General features: G+C 44.7%; 1 protein-coding gene across 1 annotated transcript; it reads left to right on the top strand.

Annotated features, from left to right (window-relative positions):
• Positions 1-101: 101 nt before the first annotated feature.
• On the top strand, positions 102-21,299 carry P3H1 (prolyl 3-hydroxylase 1). Its single transcript, XM_069947333.1, has 15 exons — positions 102-542; positions 4,559-4,711; positions 8,357-8,546; positions 9,564-9,695; positions 9,893-10,032; positions 11,203-11,292; positions 12,391-12,443; positions 13,509-13,630; positions 13,986-14,113; positions 14,196-14,291; positions 14,972-15,122; positions 15,198-15,315; positions 18,265-18,340; positions 18,429-18,569; positions 20,949-21,299. The coding sequence occupies exons 1-15, from the start codon at positions 114-116 to the stop codon at positions 21,168-21,170; spliced, it is 2,241 nt and encodes a 746-aa protein (XP_069803434.1). The 5' UTR covers positions 102-113; the 3' UTR covers positions 21,171-21,299.
• The last annotated feature ends 2,170 nt before the right edge of the window (positions 21,300-23,469 follow it).

Genomic DNA, 23,469 nt, shown 5'->3' with positions numbered 1-23,469 from the left:
ATATGGGCGGGGTTACATATCCCCAGAAGAATGTTCAGTGGGTGTGAGCTCCGTGTGTGGGCGTGGCCGGGTCCCCGCAGCTGGCAGCGCCGCTCTCAGTAGTCGCAGCAGACATGGCGCCCTCCGTGCTCCTCTCCGGGGGTCTCCTCCTCCTGGTGGGCTCCCAGCTGCTGGCTGCCCGGCTAGAGCCCTATGACCTCCTCTATGCTAACGGCGTGCAGGCCTATCACCGGGAGGACTGGCCGTCCGTCATCCTCTCCATGGAGAAGGCGCTGCTCAACCGGGAGCTCCTGCGCCGCAACCGCATCACTTGTCGCATGCAGTGTGCAGACAGGAGCGACTTCTTCTCTCAGCCGCCGGGCTGGGGACCCGTGCAGGACCTGAGCTTCTTCCACACGGTGCTGGAGAGGGCGGAGTGTGTGAGGAGGTGCGAGCGGGACAAGATGGGGGCCCCTGCCAGCTACTACCTGCCCGGCGAGGAGCTAGAGCTGGAGTTCCGGAAGAAGACCCCCTATAACTACCTGCAGGTGGCCTACTTCAAGGTACTACTACTCCCAGCATGCACTGCAGTACTATAGCAACTACTACTCCCAGCATGCACTGCAGTACTATAGCAACTACTACTCCCAGCATGCACTGCAGTACTATAGCTACTACTACTCCCAGCATGCACTGCAGTACTATAGCAACTACTACTCCCAGCATGCACTGCAGTACTATAGCAACTACTACTCCCAGCATGCACTGCATTACTATAACTACTACTACTCCCAGCATGCACTGCATTACTATAACTACTACTACTCCCAGCATGCACTGCATTACTATAACTACTACTACTCCCAGCATGCACTGCATTACTATAACTACTACTACTCCCAGCATGCACTGCATTACTATAACTACTACTACTCCCAGCATGCACTGCATTACTATAACTACTACTACTCCCAGCATGCACTGCATTACTATAACTACTACTACTCCCAGCATGCACTGCATTACTATAACTACTACTACTCCCAGCATGCACTGCATTACTATAACTACTACTACTCCCAGCATGCACTGCATTACTATAACTACTACTACTCCCAGCATGCACTGCATTACTATAACTACTACTACTCCCAGCATGCACTGCATTACTATAACTACTACTACTCCCAGCATGCACTGCATTACTATAACTACTACTACTCCCAGCATGCACTGCATTACTATACTACTACTACTCCCAGCATGCACTGCATTACTATAACTACTACTACTCCCAGCATGCACTGCAGTAGTATAGCTACTACTACTCCCACCATGCACTGCAGTGGTATAGCAACTTCAAGCCCCAGCATGCCTTATTATCTACAACTCTGTATACTTGCACTACAAGCCCCAGCATGCACTAGCATCTGTGACAGCCTAGTCTAGTAGTTATAAGAGGAGCCCCTCTAGTATACAACTACTCCCATTATGCACTTCATTTTCATCTTAGTATAGGAACTACAAGCCCCAGCATGCCCTGTCTACTGCAGGGACAGGGAACCTTCAGCCCTCCAGCCGATACAAAACTACAATTCCCGTCATGCCTGGACAGATGAAAGTTGTCCAGGGCATGATGGGAATTGTAGTTTTGCTACAGCATGGGAGCCAAAGGTTCTTATTCCTGGTTTTCTACAACTCTCTATGTATACATGTACTACAAGACCCAGCATGCTCTAGCAAGGATCAGTGACAGCCTGGTAGGTATCAGAGGAGCCCCGATATCTACCTGCAAGTTGCCTACTTTAGGATACTACTACTCCCATCATGTGGTGCTTCCTTAGGTGTAACAACATGTGCACTACAACCCCCAGCATGTCCCTATAACTACCTGCCACCCCCAGCATGCTTTATTATCTACTACAACTCCCAGCCTGCTCTGTGTTGGCACTACAAGGGCCAGGGTGCTGTAGTAAGGATCTGGTAATAACAGCTATGGTCCAGCACGGCTAGTCTGGTCCTTGTAGTTCTTCCCATGGTGATTGCGGTGTGGCAGCTGCCGGGCAGCGCTGGCACTGTACACCAGACTCCGTACACTCAGACATGGCACTGCGACTGGAATTACAGAAGTTTCCTCTGCTTTTTGAAGGTTTTCCCTCCCCCATTCAAAGCACTGCCACGTATTGAGGTGGGGAAAGCCTCCAGCCCCTGCCTTGTGTGCAGCCTCCTCACCGCAGGATTCCTCCCCCATCCTCCTCAGCTGGAATAGTCATCATCCAGCTCCCCTTATACTCTACAGCAGCCTGGGGCTGTGCCGTCATTGCCTAACTACAACTCCCAGCATGCCTTGCTGCGGATTGATTTAGAATGGGAGAAAGTTGCCTGTGCAGATAAATGATATGGCTGCGGCTGTAATAACCAACTGCTACAGGGACTCACAGCAGCACAGGCTCAGGAGGCTGGGAGAGAAGAGGACGACTGGAGGAGACGTCTGCCTGTTCCTAATGAAATCATAGGGAATAAAATTATCAAAGAAAAAGAACTGAGCAGGAAGTGACGTGTCCCCGCGGAATCCGCTAGTTAAACATCACTGCTAGTGACCCCTACGTGACTGTTTGTTCACACCGCCATGTCAGTGACATCACCGCACAGGTGGCTGACAGCGTTCTCCTGGGGTAAAGGTCTCTAACCTGCAGCTCTCTAGCATTGCCAAAACTACAACTCCCAGCATGCCCTGACAGCCTCCTATAGCTAAAAACTGAAAATGGTGCCCATACTACTCTAGACAGATGCTATGGTACTACAACTCCCAGCAGGCACAGCTATGACGTCCAGTAGCTGGGAGCTGTAGGCTGCACACCGCAGATATGGATTTTTCCTTCTGTTAGTTCTCTGAATTCTACTGGAACTGTTATATAAGAAAGAGAGTACACACAGCGTCACAGCGGCCATATCTATCTATCTTCTATCTATCTATCTATCTATCTATCTTCTATCTAATTATCTATCTATCTCCTATCTATCTATCTAATTATCTATCTATCTCCTATCTTCTATCTATCTATCTATCTCCTATCTATCTAATTATCTATCTATCTATCTATCTATCTCCTATCTATCTAATTATCTATCTATCTATCTCCTATCTATCTAATTATCTATATATCTATCTCCTATCTATCTAATTATCTATATATCTATCTCCTATCTATCTAATTATCTATATATCTATCTCCTATCTATCTAATTATCTATATATCTATCTCCTATCTATCTAATTATCTATCTATCTATCTCCTATCTATCTAATTATCTATCTATCTATCTCCTATCTATCTAATTATCTATCTATCTATCTCCTATCTATCTAATTATCTATCTATCTATCTCCTATCTATCTAATTATCTATCTATCTATCTCCTATCTATCTAATTATCTATCTATCTATCTCCTATCTATCTATCTAATAATAAAATCCGCAATGGAGTGCACTCTGCAGTGGTGTATCAGGGTGCCAGCAGCTAAAGACTGAATCCACGTTTTCCCATAAACAACAAACAGAGCTCCGCTGCACTCCTTCAGTGAAAAATCCAATAGGTGTTTATTTCAAAAGTTTACATACTGCAACGTTTCAATCTCATCACGAGACCTTTCTCAAGCTTAGTGTTGGTGAGTTTCACATCATATTTATATACACGTGCATGTGTGTATAAATAGGATGTGAAACTCATTAACACTATGCTTGAGAAAGGTCTCGTGATGAGATTGAAATAGAGATGAGCGAACTTTCGGCATTTGATTAGCGGTGGCTGCTGAACTTGGATAAAGCCCTAAGGCTATGTGGAAAACATGGATACAGTCATTGGCTGTATCCATGTTTTCCAGACAACCTTAGAGCTTTATCCAAGTTCAGCAGCCCCAGCTAATCAAATACTGAACGTTCGGGTTCGGATCGACTCGAACCCGAACCCAGTTTGCTCATCTCTAGATTGAAACGTTGCAGTATGTAAACTTTTTGCTATGAAATAAACACCTACTAATTTTTCACTGAAGGAGTGCAGCGGAGCTCTATCTCTATCTATCTATCTATCAGTGCCTTTACACAGAGATTTATCTGACATGTTTTTGAAGCAAAAGCCAGGAATGGATTTTAAAAGAGGAGAAATCTCAGTCTTTTCATTTATGATCTGTTCTCTGTTTATAGTCTGTTTCTAGCTTTGGCTTCAAAGATCTGTCAGATAAACGCACCATATCATCTGTCTGTCTCTCTCTGTCTCCTATCTATCTATCTAATCTATCTATCTATCAATCATATCTCCTCCATGTATAGAGTATATACTGTGTGACACTGACGTCCTCTATATAGTGTGTGACACTGACGTCCTCTATATAGTGTGTGACACTGACGTCCTCTATATAGTGTGTGACACTGACGTCCTCTATATAGTGTGTGACACTGACGTCCTCTATATAGTGTGTGACACCGACGTCCTCTATATACTGTGTGACACTGACGTCCTCTGTTTGGTGCCATTGCCTACAATCTCAGTTCTTCATCTTGTTCTTCTCCTCTTTCAGATCCACAAGTTGGATAAAGCAGTGGCGGCGGCGCATACGTTTTATGTGTGGAACCCCGACCACATGGAGATGCGGCAGAACCTGGAGTATTACAAGATGATGGCCGGCGTGTCCAACTCAGACTTCAAAGACCTGGAAGCCAAGCCCCATATGGTGAGTATAGGAGCTGTGTACATGGCGCTGGAATGTAGAGGTGGGATTACTAATCTTTGCACCTCACTAAGCACCTCGGTGTGGTTGGCCGTTCTGGTCCCCGGACGTCTAGGACATGAAAACAGTTTGTTTCCGTGTCACTTGCTGCTTTATATGGCTGATCTCTGAAGACTCATCCTATAGACATACAGCTGAGGCCGCAGCGCTCTCTCCTGTGTAGTCTTCAGTGTATTGTACTGGGGATCTGTACTGTAAGCCGTGACCTGATGGAAAGTCCAAGCCCTTCCTGTAGACACCAGAATCCAGGCCCGGTGTACAGCAGCCTGTATTGTGCTGATGTGGATACAGGAAAATAATCTGCAATGTCTAACTCTTTTACATTAGCCGATTATCGCCCGATTATCGGTTTCTAGCAACACTCTTTGCTGATAGTCGGCCCGTGTAAAATTCTGTGTGACGTTCCTTATCATATATGAATCAGAGGAAACTATTCCTTCTCAGGATGGATCTCAGGTTTAGTACCACTTTATATATAGGAGATCATAAGATTTGGGCAAATGAGTGTTCCTAGGAATGTTCTTTCCCAATAATCGGCATATATATAAGGGAGAGTGACAAACAACCATTTGTCAGCTGATTGGATTATTCCTGCCACCGTTTAAATTTTCGCTGTTGGCCACGCATCACCGCATCTACAAGGATGTTAAAGCAGAAGTCCGGCAAAATTTTTTATTAAAGTATTGTATTGCCCCCAAAAGTTATACAAATCCCCAATATACACAAATTACAGCAAATGCTTATAAAGTGCTTTTTCCCTGCACTTACTACTGCATCAAGGCTTCACTTCCTGGATAACAATGTGATGTCACTTCCTGGATTATATGGTGATGTCACAACCCGACTCCCAGAGCTGTGCGGGCTGTGGCTGCTGGAGAGGATGATGGCAGGGGACACTGAGGGACACAGGGCACTGGAGGGACACTGAGCATCCCCCTGCCATCATCCTCTCCAGCAGCCACAGCCCGCACAGTTCTGGGAGTCGGGTTGTGACGTCACCATGTTATCCAGGAAGTGAAGCCTTGATGCAGTAGTAAGTGCAGGGAAAAAATCACTTTATAAGCATTTCCCTTAATAAGTGTATGTTGGTGATTTGTATAACTTTTGGGGAACAATACAATATTTAAATAAAAATTTTAGCCGGACTTTGCCTTTAATACAACTGATGCAAGGCCCAATATTCTGGATAAGCTTACTGAGTCTGTTACACAGTTCATGCAGCATAGTTAGTGATGCCTTAGGTGTAATATATTAAATGTTATACTTACCTGTCTGTGCTCCCTGGTAGTGTTTTTGTTTCTGCCCACTCCCTGCAGCCGCCACTGGAACCTCTAAGCCGATCTCTGAAGTAAGGGGCCGCTCAGCCAATCAGTAGCTGAGATGGAACAGCACTCCGGCCAGTGATTGGCTGACATGCGGATCAGCGAGCAGAAACTAGAAGAACTCTGGGGAAAGTTTAATATTTTGTTTTATACAGCTATCCGCCATCGCTATTACACATAGCAGCATGCACACGGTGGTCGATGGTTTTTAGGCAGGACCAAAAGACACGATCAGTCAATGACTGATCGCTGTCTTTATTACACAGAGCGATAATCTGCTGAATCGTCCTGATTGGGCAGAATATCGCTCCCTGTACTAGGGCCCATAGACGGCATATGTAAAAGGACCCTTAGTGTTTCAACCCTCAAACAATTGAACAACCTGTGGGATAAAGATCAGGCATGTTGGATGTCAGCTGACTGAAGTTCACATGTTGCAGGAATTCCAGTGGTATCTGGTTGTATAGAGACTGGTGGGCAGGCAGAGAAGCATTGGGATGGGACCACCAGGGGAGGTGACTATGGGGGGGTTGTATTTGTAGTGAAGAAAGGATATGCAAATAGCTCTCACACCTCTTCAGCAAAGAGATGTCCCTTCAAGTCAAGTCTTGCTTAGTCAAGGAGCCTTAGAACATTGAGTGGGGATTTTGAACAATAAATCGGGTATTGATTTAAAAAATTTACATTTCTATGCGCAGATGAGATCTCACCCACTTTGCTGCCCCACAATCTTCATCATTCTTATTGTTTTTGAGGGGTAGGAGTCTGTGTATATAGAGATGTTCCTTATCTGGAGTCTTACAGTCAAAAACTGCTCCCTGAGGCTTTTCCTGTGCGACTTTCTTCTCCCTTCTGCATGTCCTGTCCTGCAGCCCCTTCGAGGGTTTGTTCAGTCGTCATTACACATTTGTTCATCCGTCCTCTCTGTATTCACATACTGATGCCGCTTTATTTATAGACATCCCGCTCTGATTATTCATGTACTGCCATCTTTAAAATGCGCTAGGAGGAAAAAAAAGCACTGCTCTCTGTCACATAGTAATGGAGGGAAACAACCCGAGATTGTTACACAGACTGTCCAGGACGAGGACCAGACCCTGGCAATATGGAACCAGTTACGTCAAAAGAGAGAGGTCCAATCCTGAAATGCGTTGCTTTGGTTTTTCTCTCCTATGTGGCAGTGCATGACTTGTCCTAATACCTGACTCCATAACAATCTACAGCATAGCTTTCTAGAAGAAGAAAAAGTGATAACCTGCAATTTTAAGTCTCTCCACTAGGTCTAAAACTAAGCTGACACTATTATGATAAGGAAGAGATTACTGGTGACACCAGTAGATACAGAAGAAAAAATATGAAGCTCACAGCTCAGCCTCCCCCTCCCTGTAGAATGACCGCTGCAAATGTCACAGAAAAATGTTTTCCATTTATCTCCGTGGGACAGCAATTGTCTTTTGTTGTCTGTGCCTATGGGGATTGCTGTAAAGTAGGGATGGTCCGAAACTGCCTAGGTTAGGGTTCGTATGAACCCGAACGCTCCGCATCAGATTCCCGCTGTCTGGCCGCTCCGTGCAGCGGGTGAATATAGCGGGAGGACCGCCTGGAAAACTGGGATACAGCCTATGGCTATGGCTGTATCCCAGTTTTCCAGGCTGTCCTCCCGCTGTATCCACCCTCTCCACGGAGTGGGCAGACAGCGGGAATCATTGCCGAGAGTTCGGGTTTGTACCATCCCTACTGTAAAGTATATCACCAAGTGCTGTAAAAACGGTTCGGGATAGATGGCAACCTCCAAAATAATGAAATTAAGAAAATTATTATCAGAAAATAAAAACATACTAGAAAAAAAGAACATGTTTCAGTATCCGTCTCTAATCAGCAAAAAGAGAAGTTTAGGCGACACATTTCCTGAGAGCAATTGTCTCTTCCACGACACATCTGTTGATCGTGGACTTTTGACGTGTTAAAAAATCCTGATCTTGTCAGCGACATTCTGCTGCACATTGCTCCGTGTATTAGGAGAGATGGAAGCAGGTCACCGTTGATGTCAGTGGGCAGCCCGGACAATCTAAGGATCATTTGGGTGGCCCGTCCCACTCCTCCGCGCTCACTGTCTGTCCGTATAATAGCACAGGCAGCAAGGGGAAGCGAGCTCTGATCACACAGGTCGGCGCTCACTTCCCCCTCGTCATCGTACCGTGTAATACAGCTTTTATTCCTGCACTGATTTTTATAATCTTATAACAATCCTGTGTTTCCTCCGCAGCAAGATTACCGCCTGGGAGTGAGCCATTACGCAGATGAGGAGTCCAGCCCGGCCATTACCTATTTTGAGAAAGCCTTGGAGGAATATTTTGTTGCAGACCTTGAATGCCGCAGCCTTTGTGAAGGAGCCTACGATTATGACGGCTACAACTACCTAGACTACAATGCCGATTTATTCCAAAGTATTACAGGTGCATGGCTTCAGATTTCCTAGTCCAGACCGGCAAATCCACCAGAAATTTTGTGTCTCCACATGCCAGGATGTATGTAATGCTCCAGTCCTATAGTGTGGTTCAGCCTATTGAGGAGTAGTCTTCTGGGTCATATAGCACCCTACTTTGAACTCGTCTTGTGACCTGTATGCCGAGTTAAGGATTCCCATTATTTTTACAGACTTCTGACAACTTAGAAGTTTTAATCACTAGGGGCATAAGTGCTGAGACCCCCACAATAGCTAAGTATATAGATTCATAGACAGTCTTTCTATGAAGTTGTACCCTGTATGTTCAGCTGACTGAGGAAAGATGATCAGAAGGCACTTCTGTCCTTTAGTGTTAGGGCCCTTTTACACCAACAGATTATCTGAGCCAAAGCCAGGAATGGACTATAAACAGAGAACAGGTAATAAAGGAAAGACTGAGATGTCTCCTCTTTTAAAATCCATTCCTGGCTTTGGCTATAAAAAAATTTGTCAGATAATCTGTTGGTGTAATAGGGCCCTTAGTGTGCGGTGGTCTCAGAGCCCCTACTGATCAAAACTTCTGATGTGAAATAATGATAGCAATGTTCTCCAACCTGTGGATGTCCAGCTGTTATAAAACTACAATTCCCAGCATGTCCTCTTCACATCGCACCAGACTCATATGCAGGCATAGTCTGGTTGGCAATGCAGTTCCCTCTCTATAAATTATCAGTATTTAAAGCCCTGCCCTCATCTGGCTGAGCTGGCCCACTCCTTGTAATGATAATCGATGGAGTGGACAGGCCGACTCGACGCAAAGGGGGTAGGGCAGTGCTCCTAACGGCACTCCCGGACATGGACTTTCCTCCTCAGCGCCCCATTCTTATTAGGGGGCTATCAGCAGGCTAGATTAGTCTAACCTGCTTATAGTTCCCCTTTAATGAACAACAGCAAGAAAAAAGTTGTATATACCTTTGTCCCAGAAAGACGTTTGTGATCTCTTACCATGTTGCCTTGTGTCCCCCAGACCATTATGTTCAGGTGATGAGCTGCAGGCAAGGCTGCGTCTCCGAGCTGGCCACACAACCCGGCAAAGACAAGCCCATCGAGGATTTCCTGCCGTCTCATTTCAATTACCTGCAGTTTGCATATTACAGCAGTAAGTCACATCGTACCTCTTATCTATCATTTACAAGTGCCTGAAAAGCAAAGATGGCGGCAGTTCAAGAAAATCATGGATCGCCCCCCTTAGTCCCATTGTAACCAAGGGTCTTGTTGAATAGTAAAGGACTGCCCCGTCCTGACTGTATACATGGATCGCTAACCCTTTACTGTGATGTCTCTGCTATTTTCCAGCTGAGAATTATACAAAAGCCATTGAATGCGCCAAAACCTTCCTGCTATTCCATCCCAATGATGAGGTCATGAACCAGAATTTAGTCTATTATACCGCTGTTCTGGGCGAGGAGAGCGCCGCCCTTATACAACCAAGAGAGGTGAGTGTGGAAGATGCTGGGGTTATCCTGACTGTGAAGGCAGAATATAGTTTTACTAGTTGAGGAATGGCGGTTGCTTACAAAATTGTACGGCTCATTACATATCATTCAAATCTATGGACCTGATGACAATAGTAAAGAAGGAGGGGGCAGGAAAAGTTGCACTCTTATTAACCCCTTGAACCTGCAACCTATTTTGGCCTTCAGGACCGCGCCATTTTTCATTTTTGTTTTTTTTCTTAGAGCCATAGCGCTTTTATTTTTCCAACCTACAGGGCTGGTTGGGGTGTGCCACGATCTCTAGTTTTTATCAGTATCATATTTGTGTACATGAATTTGTTTACTCCACTCACAGCACGGAATATAATTGTGATATTTTACTTGATTGGACTATTACACATACTACAATATATAATATGTCTGTTTATTTATTTACTTTTTACATGTTTTTATTTTAAAAAAAAGTTTTAAAAAAATTACATTTTTTTTTTCACTCTTTTTAAGTCCCCCTAGTCCCCTTAGGGGACTATTACCGGCAATCATTAGATTACATACACTCGTCAATGCTGTGCCATTGCACAGCATTGATCAGTGTTATCTGGGATCTTATAGAGTCTGCCTAAGGCAGACTCTATGAGAATATCGCCGATCAGACCATAGGTGTAAGACCTCCTGCAGTCACAATGCCGGGGTCATGATTGGACAGTGACAACAGCGCGGCTTCAATGCTGCGATCGCTGCGGCCCATCATTAAAAGTGAGAACCCGGCTCCTGAACTCGCTTCATAAAGCCCCTGCACGTCACGACGTTCTGGGAACATCCTGATGCAGGAACTCCCTGATTTTCATGATGTGTCCAGAATTTTGCAGGAAGGGCCATGCTAAAACATATTTATGAGATCAGGATCAGCGCTGTATGATAACGCCCTCCTCCTGTCATGGCTGCCAGCAGACAAGAAAGCTCCAATCTCATAGAGATACAGAGGACCACATGTCCCTTACAAGCCATGGCCTCATTCACTTACATCAGTGCAAAGATAAAGTTTTATGTCGCAGAATGAATAGACAAGAAATGTGATCTGTAAGGGGTTAAGCATAGTCAGTCTTGTCAGCTACATCTCTGTATGAGTGCAGCAGTGTATATACCACTTACATCATCTTCCTCTTATAGAACGTACAGTCTTACATTAAGAGAAGCCTGCTGGAGAAGGAATTGCTCTTCTTCGCTTATGACATCTTCAGCATTCCCTTTGTGGACCCTGTAAGTTGACGTATAATCTATTTTGTCTTCTACACTCAACAGGTTATTTCCTGAAACGTGTTGTGCGATATATACAGAGGCATTGTGAAAGTACCTGTATCTCAATCTGTACATAACTTTAGACCAATCAGAGCTCAACTTTCATTTGCAATGCTGCAGTGGAGGAATAAATCCTGGATTGTGATTGGATATCTATTATACAGTATGTCAGTTACTGCATTTCATATGCAAAAAAAGTAGTATGATAGCTAGAAAGCAGGCAAGGGGAACATGCAGCCCCCAGCTGTTGTAAAACCACAATTCCCATCATGCCTGGACAGCCAAAGATAAAGCAACAGCTGAAGAGCTGTACGTCCCCTTTCCCTGCTTTAAGGGGACAAACAGTCTAATCTACAGGACAGGACATGCTGGACATTGTAGTCTCCTAAGAACAGAAGAGGAGCCATAGGTTGGTCAGACTGTGCTTCCCCAGTACATACATAGGTTTTACCTATACTTGGTCATGTCTGGCTATGTATACAAGCTCTGCTTAGCAATATAATCCAGGATGACAGCAGTCAGATACAGAAGATACATGACCCCCACCACCCAATGCCAAGCACACATGAGTTCTGCTCACATCTGGGGTCAGACAGAACCAGAACAGGGATTCACTGATCATTTATACATGTCACTCTAAAGCCATCTTCTTTCTACTTTCTTGGTTCTGCTGTGGCAGTAGTACTGGCTCAGGGATCTTGGTTATGCTTCTCATTTGGTCCATGGTTATAATGCCCATCTGTTGGTTACTGCCAGGAGACACAGCCATGAACTGGGTGAGACTGGGTCAGTGGTCCCAAAAAAAACAGAAATAGCTAGGGAAGGGGCAGACCCTCTGCAGTTACATGGCCGCTCAGAAGACTCCTTCAGATGGAGTAAGAGAGGACGATACTGTCAGCTGCCAGAGGGAGAAGGAGACTGATTCTGCCCACAGCCCACCCCAGCACCCCAGGATTATTAATTCTAGAAACACTACAAATAAATAACATTTCAGGACCTGGGTATGAAGAGAATTGACTGAGTAGCCCTTATGTGTAATAATGTATTTGCTTTTTACAGGATACCTGGACGCCTGAAAGTGTCATGCCCAAAAGACTGAGGGAGAAACAAAAGTAAGATCACTGGATACTATTATACTTTGGGGTATATATGATTAACTCTTGGTTGTGCACTGACTTCCACCCTGTCATGGGATATATGTACTATAGAGGCAGCCATTGTTACTACTGTGAGACCCTTTACATTGCTGTTTTCCCATTGTAAAGGGGAACTCTGAAGAAAAAATGTTTTTAAATCATTTGGTGTTGGAAAGTTGTACAGATTTGTCAATTACTTCTATTTAAACATCTCCAGTCTTCCAGTACTTATCAGCTGCTGTATGTCCTGCAGGAAATGTATTATTTCCAGTGTGACACAGTGCTCTTTGCTGCCACTTCTGTCCGTTTTAGGAACTGTCCAGAGCAGGAGAGGTTTTCTATGGGTATTTGTTCCTACTCTGGACAGTTCCTGACACTGCAGCAGAGAGCTCTGTGTCACACTTAAAAGAATACACCCTTTCTTGCAGGACATACAGCAGCTGATAAGTACTGAAAGACTTGAGATTTTTAAATAGAAGTAATGTACAAATCTATGTAACTTTCTGACACCAGTTGATTAAAAAAAAAAAATCTCTAGAGTTTAATGTTGGTGTATACAGGTTAGATATATAGTCTTATTGTATGCTGCCATGTAAGACTGTAAAACTGTACTGAAAGCAGGATGGGGGCACTCAACCCTCCTGTTGTGGGGGGTTAGGACTAACACAGCTTAATATTTGTTTGCTATGTGGTCTTCTTTTCTCCATATGAATGCTGGATACGATCCCTGTGTTAGGTGCAGACAGTAATATAGCAGTCACCAAGGTTTGCCATACACATACAGGATATAACAAATGAGGCAGAATTTGTACTGACTGTATTTCCAGTATTGTGTAGGACAGGGATGGGGAACCTTCAGCCCTCCAGCTGTTGCAAAACTACAATTCCCATCATGCCTGGACATGATGTAAAGCTGTAGTTTTGCAACAGCTGGAAAGCCAAAGGTTCCCCATGCCTGGTGTAGGATGTAGATCAGAGCTGGTGGGGATTGAGCGACCAAGAAAACCTATAAAAACTTTACATTCTGTTCTATGCTTATAGAGTGGAGCGAGAAACCGCAGCCAGAATATCCGAGGAGATCGGCAACTTGATGAAAGAGATTGAGAATTTGGTGGAGGAGAAGACTAAGGAGACATTCGATTTATCCAAAACTGTAAGAGAAGGTGAGATCCTGTGATTTCCCGGAATGGCAGCATTTATGCATTGATTTCGGAAAATGTCATCAGAAACCGTGACATGGGGATAAAGCAGGGATGGGGAAACTGTGGCCCTCTAGCTGTTGCAAAACTACAATTCCCATCATGCCTGGACAGCCAAAGCCTTTGGCCCTCCAGCTGTTGCAAAACTACAATTCCCATCATGCCTGGACAGTCAAAGCCTTTGGCTTTGGCTGTCCAGGCATGAAGGGAAGTGTAGTTTTGCAACAGCTGGAGGGCCACAGGTTCCCCATCCCTGGGCTAAACGCTATCATTCACCTTTGTGTCAGAGCCGTCCCTGATCTGAAGTCTTCTCCTGCAGGTGGTCCCGTCCTGTTCGATGAAGTCAGTGTAGTGATGAACTCCAAGACCTTGAACGGATCGCAGAGAGTAGTGACCGATGGGGTCATCTCCGAAGACGAATGTCGGGAGCTGTTACGTCTTACTAATGTAAGTCTTGTTATATTGTAAATGATCAAGACCGATCGCTGTGACACGTAGAAGGAAAAACTCATCTCTACCCTTGTCACAGGCCGCAGCCTCGGCAGGCGATGGATATCGGGGCACTACCTCCCCTCATACCCCGAATGAGAAGTTCTATGGAGTGACTGTATACAAAGCATTGAAGGTAAGCCATGCATTCATTACCTGGTTGCACCCTACCCATGGGAGAAGTTTTCATTGGTGGGGATACAGGTGCTGAGACCTCCACAATCTCTTAAGTAAAAAGCAGAGAAGCGCAGTTTAAGGGGATTTTTTTTCTTTCAAATTAGCTAGTGTCCGTTTGTAATTTACTTTTTAAAATTTCAAGTCTTCCAGTACTTATCAGGCGCTGTATGTCCTGCAGGGAGTGATGTATTCTTTCCTGCCTGACACAGTGCTCACTGCTGCCACCTCTGTCCATGTCAGGAACTGTCCAGAGCAGTGGTAAATTCCCATAGAAAACCTCTGCTGCTTTGGACAGTTCCTCACACAGACAGAGGTGGCAGCAGAGAGCACTGGGTCAGACTGGAAAGAAATATACCACTTCCTGCAGGACATACAGCAGCTAAAAGTGCTGGATGACTTGAGATTTGTAAATAGTAAATTACAAATCTTTATACCTTTGACATCAAAGAAAGAGTACCCCTTTAACACCAGGCCTCTTCCGTCCTGCTTGTCTTTATTCAGTTGTATGGATCTCAGTAGACATGAATGGGCTTAGTGTTAGCAGAGTGGTGTTCTCCTTTATTTTACCCATCAGTGGGGGTCTCAGAACCCAGACCTTACTGATCAAAGCTGACCTTGTTACATATGTGAATTTTTTAGCTGGGACAAGAAGGAAAAGTCCCACTGCGAAGCGCCCACCTCTACTACAACGTTACAGAGAAAGTGAGGCGGGTGGTCGAGTCATACTTTCGCCTGGATTCCCCTCTTTACTTCTCTTATTCTCACCTGGTCTGCCGTACAGCCATTGAAGGTGAGGACGCTTGTTACTATAATGAGTGACGTGTGGATTGGATCAGTGCTGTAACATCCTTCTATACATTCATAGAAAAACAATCTGAACGCCAGGATCTGAGCCACCCTGTACATGTGGATAACTGTATCCTGAACGCTGAAGCATTAATGTGTATAAAGGAACACCCTGCATATACCTTCCGTGATTACAGGTAACACTGCTTCCATTCTTATACAGATCTCATAGTTTATATAAGGCAAACATATTCCATAGCACTGTACACACTGGGGACGATTTATCAAACTGGTGTAAAGTAGAATTGTCTTAGTTGCCCCTAGCAACCAATCAGATTCCACCTTTCATTCCTCACAGATTCTTTGAAAAATGAAAAGTGGAATCTGATTGGTTGCTAGGGGCAACTAAGACAATTCTATTTTACACCAGTTTGATATAGCTTCCCCCACTGTCTCTATTTCAGTCTTTGGGTACAAACCCACACACCGTATACACAGCAGATACGCAACAAATACGCAGCAAATACGCAGCAGATTTGTTGGTACAGATTTGATGCTGTGTTCAGTTATTTAGATATAATCTGCTGCGTTTTTGCTGCGTATTTGCTGCGTGTTTGCTGCGTATTTGCTGCGTATCGCAGCAGTAAATACGCTGCTTATACGGTGTGTGGGTTTATACCCTTTATCTGTTCCTAAAGTGGCCTACTGTGTAATTTCTTCATCCCATGTGTTGATCCAGGTGAACAGATCTTGTGATGACGCCACTTTTAGAATATGAAATGTTGCAGATTTGCTGGATGTTTTTTTGTTTTGTTTTTTTTTTGTCGATTTTTTTTCCCAATTTAAATCAATAGGAAAAATCAAAATCGGCAGTTTCATTGAGTTGCATGAGGAGTCTCAGACTGTGTACACACTGCTATACTTTAACTCTTGATGTACAGTATTTTCCTGTGTATAAGGCTACTTTTTAACCCAGGAAAATTTTCTCAGAAGTCAGGGGTCATCTTATATGCAGGGTGTCGTCTAATAGGGCGGGTACTAAAAAATTTTGGAACCATACAAAAAAATCCCTGGTTGCCACATATGGTGGGGGAGCTCAAAAGCGGCCACATGCAGTGACCATATGAAGGGCAGAGCTGTCTGATATTTTGAATAAATTTTTATTTGCTGTGTGAGGGATAGTCTTATAGGGCGAGTATATCCCAAACGCTGCATTTTAACTGAAAAAGTTGGGGGTCGTCTTATACACCCAGTCGCCATATACGCCGGAAAATACGGTATATGCTGAATAGATGAGTGTCATTCTGGCCTGTGCTCGGGTGATGTATGTAAGAATTTGCTGTATGGAGATGCGCTGTCTCGTAGATCTGTATACGATAAATAAATAAAATATATTCATATATATATATATATATATATATATATATATATATATATATATATATATATATATATATATATTTATATACACACACACAATCACCCAATAAGTGTGTTTTTTAACCTGGGACCTATGAGTGATGGATGGCTGTAATTATCAGCTGTCATAGAGCTAGGTGAGGTAATCCCCCATCAATAGCTCTGATGGACCCTGTAAGACCCAGCATTAGCATAGCCTTAGTCTAATCATATCTGCTCTTTTTGAGAAGCCTCAGACTCCTGTCTCAGTTTTAGGGCCTATATACAAGTAGCGTCATGTCCCTGGAGCTGATGATATAAAGGCTAGATTGTAGCCTTGGGGCTACTGACGTGCAGAGGCGAATTCCCTCAGATATGTGGTCTTCACCATTAACAACTGCAGCTCATGTGACGGGGATAGCAGGGAGCCATGTGCCTTGTTCTCTCTTGTAGGTGATTTTGTATTTTTTCTTTAGAAATGGCGCCTCTCTAGTCCACAGTCTATTTCTGGTTCTGCAGATCAGCCTCATTTACTAAAATGAAGAGCGACGCTACTTGGGGGACATTTTCTTCTAATCCCAGACAAGGCTTTAAGGAGCTATTCTCTCTTCAGCAAGTTCTTATACACAGGATAGGGAATAAGCTGCAGTTTGGTGGGGATCTGGGCCCTGGGACCCCCCGCTCAATTCCAGCAGTAAAATTGTAGCTCTGCATGTGTAGAGATTGAATGGAGCGGCGGCTGCGCATGCACATCCTCCTCCATTCATTCAGGGCTGCAGTTTTACTTTTATGTTGGGATCGGTGGGGGTGACAGCAGACCCTAAATAGCCGCCATTGTGTGTCTGGTTCTGTTCAGGCTGCATAGAAGTGCATGCTGGCTGCACCATCCTGTCTTTTTTAGCTTCTAAGGACTTTAAAGGGGTTGTCCGGCGATAAAAAATTATTCACAGAATAACACACATTACAAAGTTATACAACTTTGTAATGTATGTTATGTCTGTGAATGGCCCCCTTCCCCGTGTTTCCCCCCACCCACGCTAGACCCGGAAGTGTGGTGCATTATACTCACCGCATATCGTGTCGTCCACGGTCTCCGATCGTCAGCAGTGACGTCTTCTTCGGGAGCTTGGCGGATCTTCCCGAGTGCCGGCCACCCTCTGCAGCGTCATCCGAAGCTCAGCCGCGATTGGCTGAGCATAACTGTGCTCAGCCAATCGCGGCTGAGCGGCTGATGACGCGGCCACGTCATCAGCTGCTCAGCCGCGATTGGCTGAGCACAGTTATGCTCAGCCAATCGCGGCTGAGCTTCGGATGACGCTGCAGAGGGCGGCCGGCACTCGGGAAGATCCGCTGGCCTCCCGAAGAAGACGTCACTGCTGACGATCGGAGACCGTGGTCGGCACGCGACAGGTAATGTATAGCGCACCACACTTCCGGGTACACGGGTGGGGGTGGTGGGACACGGGGAAGGGGGCCATTCACAGACATAACATACATTACAAAGTTGTATAACTTTGTAATGTGTGTTATTCTGTGAATAATTTTTTATCGCCGGACAACCCCTTTAAGGGTCCATTCACACATACAGGATCCGCAGCAGATTTGATGCTGTGTTCAGTTATTTAGATGAAATCGGCACCATCAAATCCGCTGCGATACGGTATGTGGGAAGCTACCCTAAAGAGGTTTCTTTATAGTAATAAGATGAGTTACTGACCCTTTTTTTTTATTATTATTAATTATTTCAGCGCCATCTTGTATTTAAATGGAGACTTTGAAGGAGGACATTTCTATTTCACAGAACTGGATGCAAAAACTGTCACCGTAAGTAAGAGTGTAATGGACGTAAAATATTCAGCAGGGCGACCGGGTGCGATCCCAACTAACTCTGCTGTCATCCTGCTATCTGTAGGCCGAGGTACAGCCACAATGCGGACGGATGGTGGGATTCTCATCAGGAGCCGAAAATCCTCATGGCGTTAAAGCTGTAACTAAAGGGCAGAGGTGCGCGGTGGCGTTGTGGTTTACGCTGGATCCCAGGCACAATGAGAGAGTAAGTAAAAGTGTAAGGTAACAAGAAGGGAGTCTGTTCTGCGGTCACCGTTGTCACATCAACATCTATGGCGTGCCCATGAAGAATTATACTAGGGAGCACTGAGAGACATTTGTCTACCCTGTCCATCTGTGAGCCATTCTGAGCTTCTTTCCTTTTTTTTTAACATTGATCAGTTTAGAATGAAGCCCATTTACCCCTGTACTGCTCTGAGGGTCTGCTCTGAACTGATCATTGCAAGGGGAGCTGCCTGCACATTTCTACTGCAGCCCCTGCTAGTGGTGAAATTTGGTATTACATGGTGCCCATTAAGATAGACGTTAAACGGTTTATCCAGCGCTACAAAAACATGGCCACTTTCCCCCCTACTGTTGTCTTCAGTTAGGTGCAGTTTGCAATTAAGCTCTATTTACTTCAATGGAGCTGAGTTTCAAAACCCCACCCAAACTGGAGACAACAGTAGGGGGAAAGTGGCCATGTTTTTGTAGCGCTGGATAACCCCTTTAACCATATAACACATGTTAGTGCTCAGCTAGAGTGGGAGCTGCTTTTTGCAGTGTCCCTTCATTCTGGCTAAAAGGGGCTCAACAAGAAAACTCCACAAGCTGGGAGAAGCGCCCAGCTAGTTGCTTTTCTCCCTGGATTTCGCCTTGCTCCATAGACTTACTATACAAGACATGATCGAAACCTTTAAGTATGTTAAAGGACTAAATATGGTTCCGGAGAGAAGTGTTTTTAGTAAAAAACTGAACTCAAGAACAAGAGGACACAGTGAGAGAGGTTAGTTGGGGGAAAGATCCTAAGCAGTGTGAGAAAATATTACCAACAGATGTGGTTGGTGTACCAGGTCCAATAGTGAAATTTTTTTTCACTACCTGGTCGGCGCTGGTGCGGAAATCCCGGTGGTGCAGTCCATTTTTTAAAAAACTGGCTGTTCCCGTGATGGCGCCATTTTCTACATGTGCGTTGGCCCACTCTATGCACCAGTGCCCCCAGTGTAACGATATCCCCTCCCCTCAGTGAAATGCCTCCATTAGAATCAAGCCTAGCTGCTTCACAGGGGAGAGAATGTTACACTGGGCCTATCTCTACTGCACAGAGCAGGCTGGTGCACATGAAGACAACATCTCTGATTGCTGGAATCGCAACACCACACCACTGTGATCTACGCGCCAGTGCCAACCAGGTAGTGAATACAAAAAGTTTTCACTACTGGAACTGGTACATTTGCTTTAAGGACAGCCAATATTCACTTTAGCACTTTAGTTTTTACTCCTTGTGTTTAAAAGACAATAGCACTTGCATTTTTCCACCTACAGACCCGCATGAGCTCTTATTATTGTGACAACAGTTGTACTTTGCAATGACATGCTTAAAGGGGTTGTCCAGTGAAAATCTTTTTCTTTCAAATCAACTCGTTTCAGAAAGTTTTATAGAGATTTGTAATTCTATTTAAAAATCTCTGGTCTTTCAGTACTTATGAGCTGCTGTATTTCCTCCAGATAATGTTGTTTTCAGTCTGACACAGTGCTCTCTGCTGCCACCTCTGTCCATATCAGGAACTGTCCAGAGCAGGAGCAAATTTCCATAGAAAACCTCTCCGGCTCTGGACAGTTCCTGTCTCAGACAGAGGTGGCAGCAGAGAGCACTGTGTCAGACTGAAAAGAAAACATTTCAGCTGAAAAGTATGGGAAGACTTAAGATTTTTCAATAGAAGTAAAATACAAATCTATATAACTTTCTGACACCAGTTGATTTGAAAGAAAAAGATTTTGGCCCTTTAAAGCGTTCTTATCAGCTGCTGTATGTCCTACAGGAAGTGATGTATTCTTTCCAGTCTGGAGAGCAGGAGAGGTTTTCTATGGGGATTTGCTACTGCACCGGAGCGAGGTGGCAGCAGATACCACTGTCAGACTGGAAAGAATACACCACTTTCTGCAGGACATGCAGCAGTGGATAAGTACTGAAATACCTGAGATTTTTAAATATAAGTAAATTACAAATCTCTGGCACTTTCTGGGACCAGTTGATCTAAAAAAAAAATTGGGTTAACTACCCATTTAAAGAGTTAAATGATAGTGACACTTTTGGCCACAAAAAAAGTGTCAATTGAAACTTTGGGGGAGATTTATCCAACATGGTGTAAAGTGAAACTGGCTCAGTTGCCCCTAGCAACCAATCAGATTTCACCTTTCATCCCTCACAGACTATTTGGAAAATAAAAGGTGGAATCTGATTGGTTGCTAGGGGCCACTGAGCCAGTTTCACTTTACACCATGTTTAATAAATTTCCCCCGTTTGCGTGTGAATGTATAGAACTCTTTGTATAGTGGCTCTAAAGGGACAATATTGTGACTCTAGTGGTTTGACTCTTCATAGGAGCGAATTCAAGCAGACGACTTGATAAAGATGCTGTTCAGTCCAGAAGACACAAATGTATTCCCCAGCAATGGATCCGAGGGGAAATCTGATACAGGAGATGGGGGAGAACAGACTGATGTCACCCCACCAAAGCCCCCCACAGCCCCAGATGCTGACACCCCCAAAGGAGGCGTCCTCAGCCCCCCTGTAGACTCTGTGAAAACAAAAACGGAATTATAACACTAACAGAGACCTCGTCCTGCGGACTGCTACCCATCCGCAATCTGTGAATCAGGGACCCACATCTCCACAGATCCTCCACGTGAGCGGAACCAGAGCCGGCCACCATTCAGGTGTCCACATAGGAATTTCCATGGTGTTCTTTACCCTTCCTTCCTTTTTTTTTTTTTTTTTTTTTTTTTAAATATGAAAAAATTTCAGGTACCAAAATACAGAATCCGCCCACTCATCGCAATGAACGTTAACATTTCTGGAATATGTGTCGGTTTGAAGAGAAACTTTTTTTTTTTTTTTTTGGCCCCTGTTTTATGCAGAATATTTAAGATGTTAGAAGAAATACTGGTGCTAACTTTAATGACATCACGACTGTGCAATATTCTTCCTGGGAGATAAATCTAAAGGACGCTTTCTTGGACTCGGTCGGATTGTAGTAGAGACTTGGGCCCTGGCTTCACTCCACTGCTGTCACTTGGATCTGTCCCTCCGGTGGCATATGCATTGACATTGGCCTGGATTGTACAGTGGGACATGATGTCATCAAGGTAGAGGACGTGACATCAGCGCAAAATGGATGGAACGTACATAGATACAACTGTTTGTTGTATATTTACTTCTTGGGTCACGGAGCTTTTCAATAAGTTTGGATATTTTTGGTGGATTCAGTTTTGCACTTTCTAGTCCTATCTTAAAGGTGTTATCTATTCTGTTTAATGACATCAAGCAGGGATCTTGAAAACAGTAAATTATACAACAGAAATCTCGGGACACTTTAAGGCCAGGTCCACACATGGCCAAGTATTTCTACATCAAATCTGTACGTGAAGGCAGTATTATTTTTTCCTGATGCCGAAAGAGGCCAATGCTTGTAGAGTCTTAGGGTCCTATTACACGACCCAATCATAAAGATCGGCGCTCATTTACAGAGCGATTACACGGGCCGACTATCGGGCAGTAAGGGCTGCCCGGAGATTGTTAGCGATGTCCATGCAGCACTTGCCTTTAGTGTAACATAATAAAGTATTTATTCACAAAATAACACACATTACAAAGTTATACAACATTGTAATGTGTGTTATGTATTTGAATGGCCCCTTCCCCGTGTTTCCCCCCCCCCACCCACGCTAGACCCGGAAGTGTTGGTGCATTATACTTACCGCATTCGTGTCTACCCCCATCCGCCATCTTGTGACAATGATGGCGTCTTCGGGGGGCCGGCCGAACCGCTCCATCCATCCCTCATGCTGGCCCCCCTATGCCGCATAACTGTGCTCAGCCAGTCGCGGCTGAGCAGCTGGTGGCACGGCATAGGGGGGTCAGCATGAGGGACGGCAGCAGCGGTCCGGCCGGCCTCCCAAAGACTACGTCATTGTCACAAGATGGTGGACAGGGGTCGTTACGAATGGGGTAAGTATAATGCACCAACACTTCCGGGTCTAGCGTGGGTGGGGGGAAACAAGGGGAAGGGGGCCATTCACATACATAACAAAGTTGTATAACTTTTGTAATGTGTGTTATTTTGTGAATAAATGTTTAGCGCCGCACTACCCCTTTAACCCTCCTTACCATGGTGTCCTTAAGCCTACTTCTGTGTGATTGGCTGAGAGGCCGCAGCCTGTCAGTTTAGAGATCAGAAAAGGAGACACTGGGGAAGGCCTCGAGGACACCAGGGAGGTAAGGTGAGTTAATACTTTATAATTTTGCACTACAATCATTAGTCGTCGGCCGCGCATCGCTATTACACGTAGTGATGCCCACCCAATGATTTGAGGTGTGGACCTGAAGAAAATGATCAGGCAATGATCGTTTCATCGGCTGATTGTTGTCTCTATTACACAAAGCGATAATCAGACGGATTTGGACGATTATCCCTCTGTGTAATAGGGCCCTTTGGCAGTACACTTATACACTATGTATGAAGGATCTCAGCTCGGAGGTTGTCCCATCATATTGGAGACCTGACCCAGATCTTCTGGGGATGTCGCTGCCCGTCCATCTGTGTCTTCATGTAATCCTAGACAGAATGGATGATGTGAGATCAGGGCTCTGTGGCAGCCAAATCATCACTCCCAAGACTCCTTGTTCGTTGTCCTGCTGCAGAATTAAGATTTGGAGCCAATGAGATCTCACCTAGCCTGGGGGCTTCATATTTTTCCAAATCTTTTCTGTACCTGCCAGAAACTTTTGCACAGTACTGTATTACTGTATGCTGCCATGATGGGAGGCATGTCTATTTTCAGGGCTGTTAAAATGTGATTTGGAAGTATTCTTTAATGGAACAATAGACTGGACAACTAGTAGG

Source organism: Dendropsophus ebraccatus, chromosome 12, assembly GCF_027789765.1.
Source record: "Dendropsophus ebraccatus isolate aDenEbr1 chromosome 12, aDenEbr1.pat, whole genome shotgun sequence".
Classification (NCBI taxonomy): Eukaryota; Metazoa; Chordata; class Amphibia; order Anura; family Hylidae; genus Dendropsophus; species Dendropsophus ebraccatus.
The sequence above is the reverse complement of the archived record's forward strand: the minus strand, read 5'-3'. Positions and strand labels throughout refer to the sequence as shown.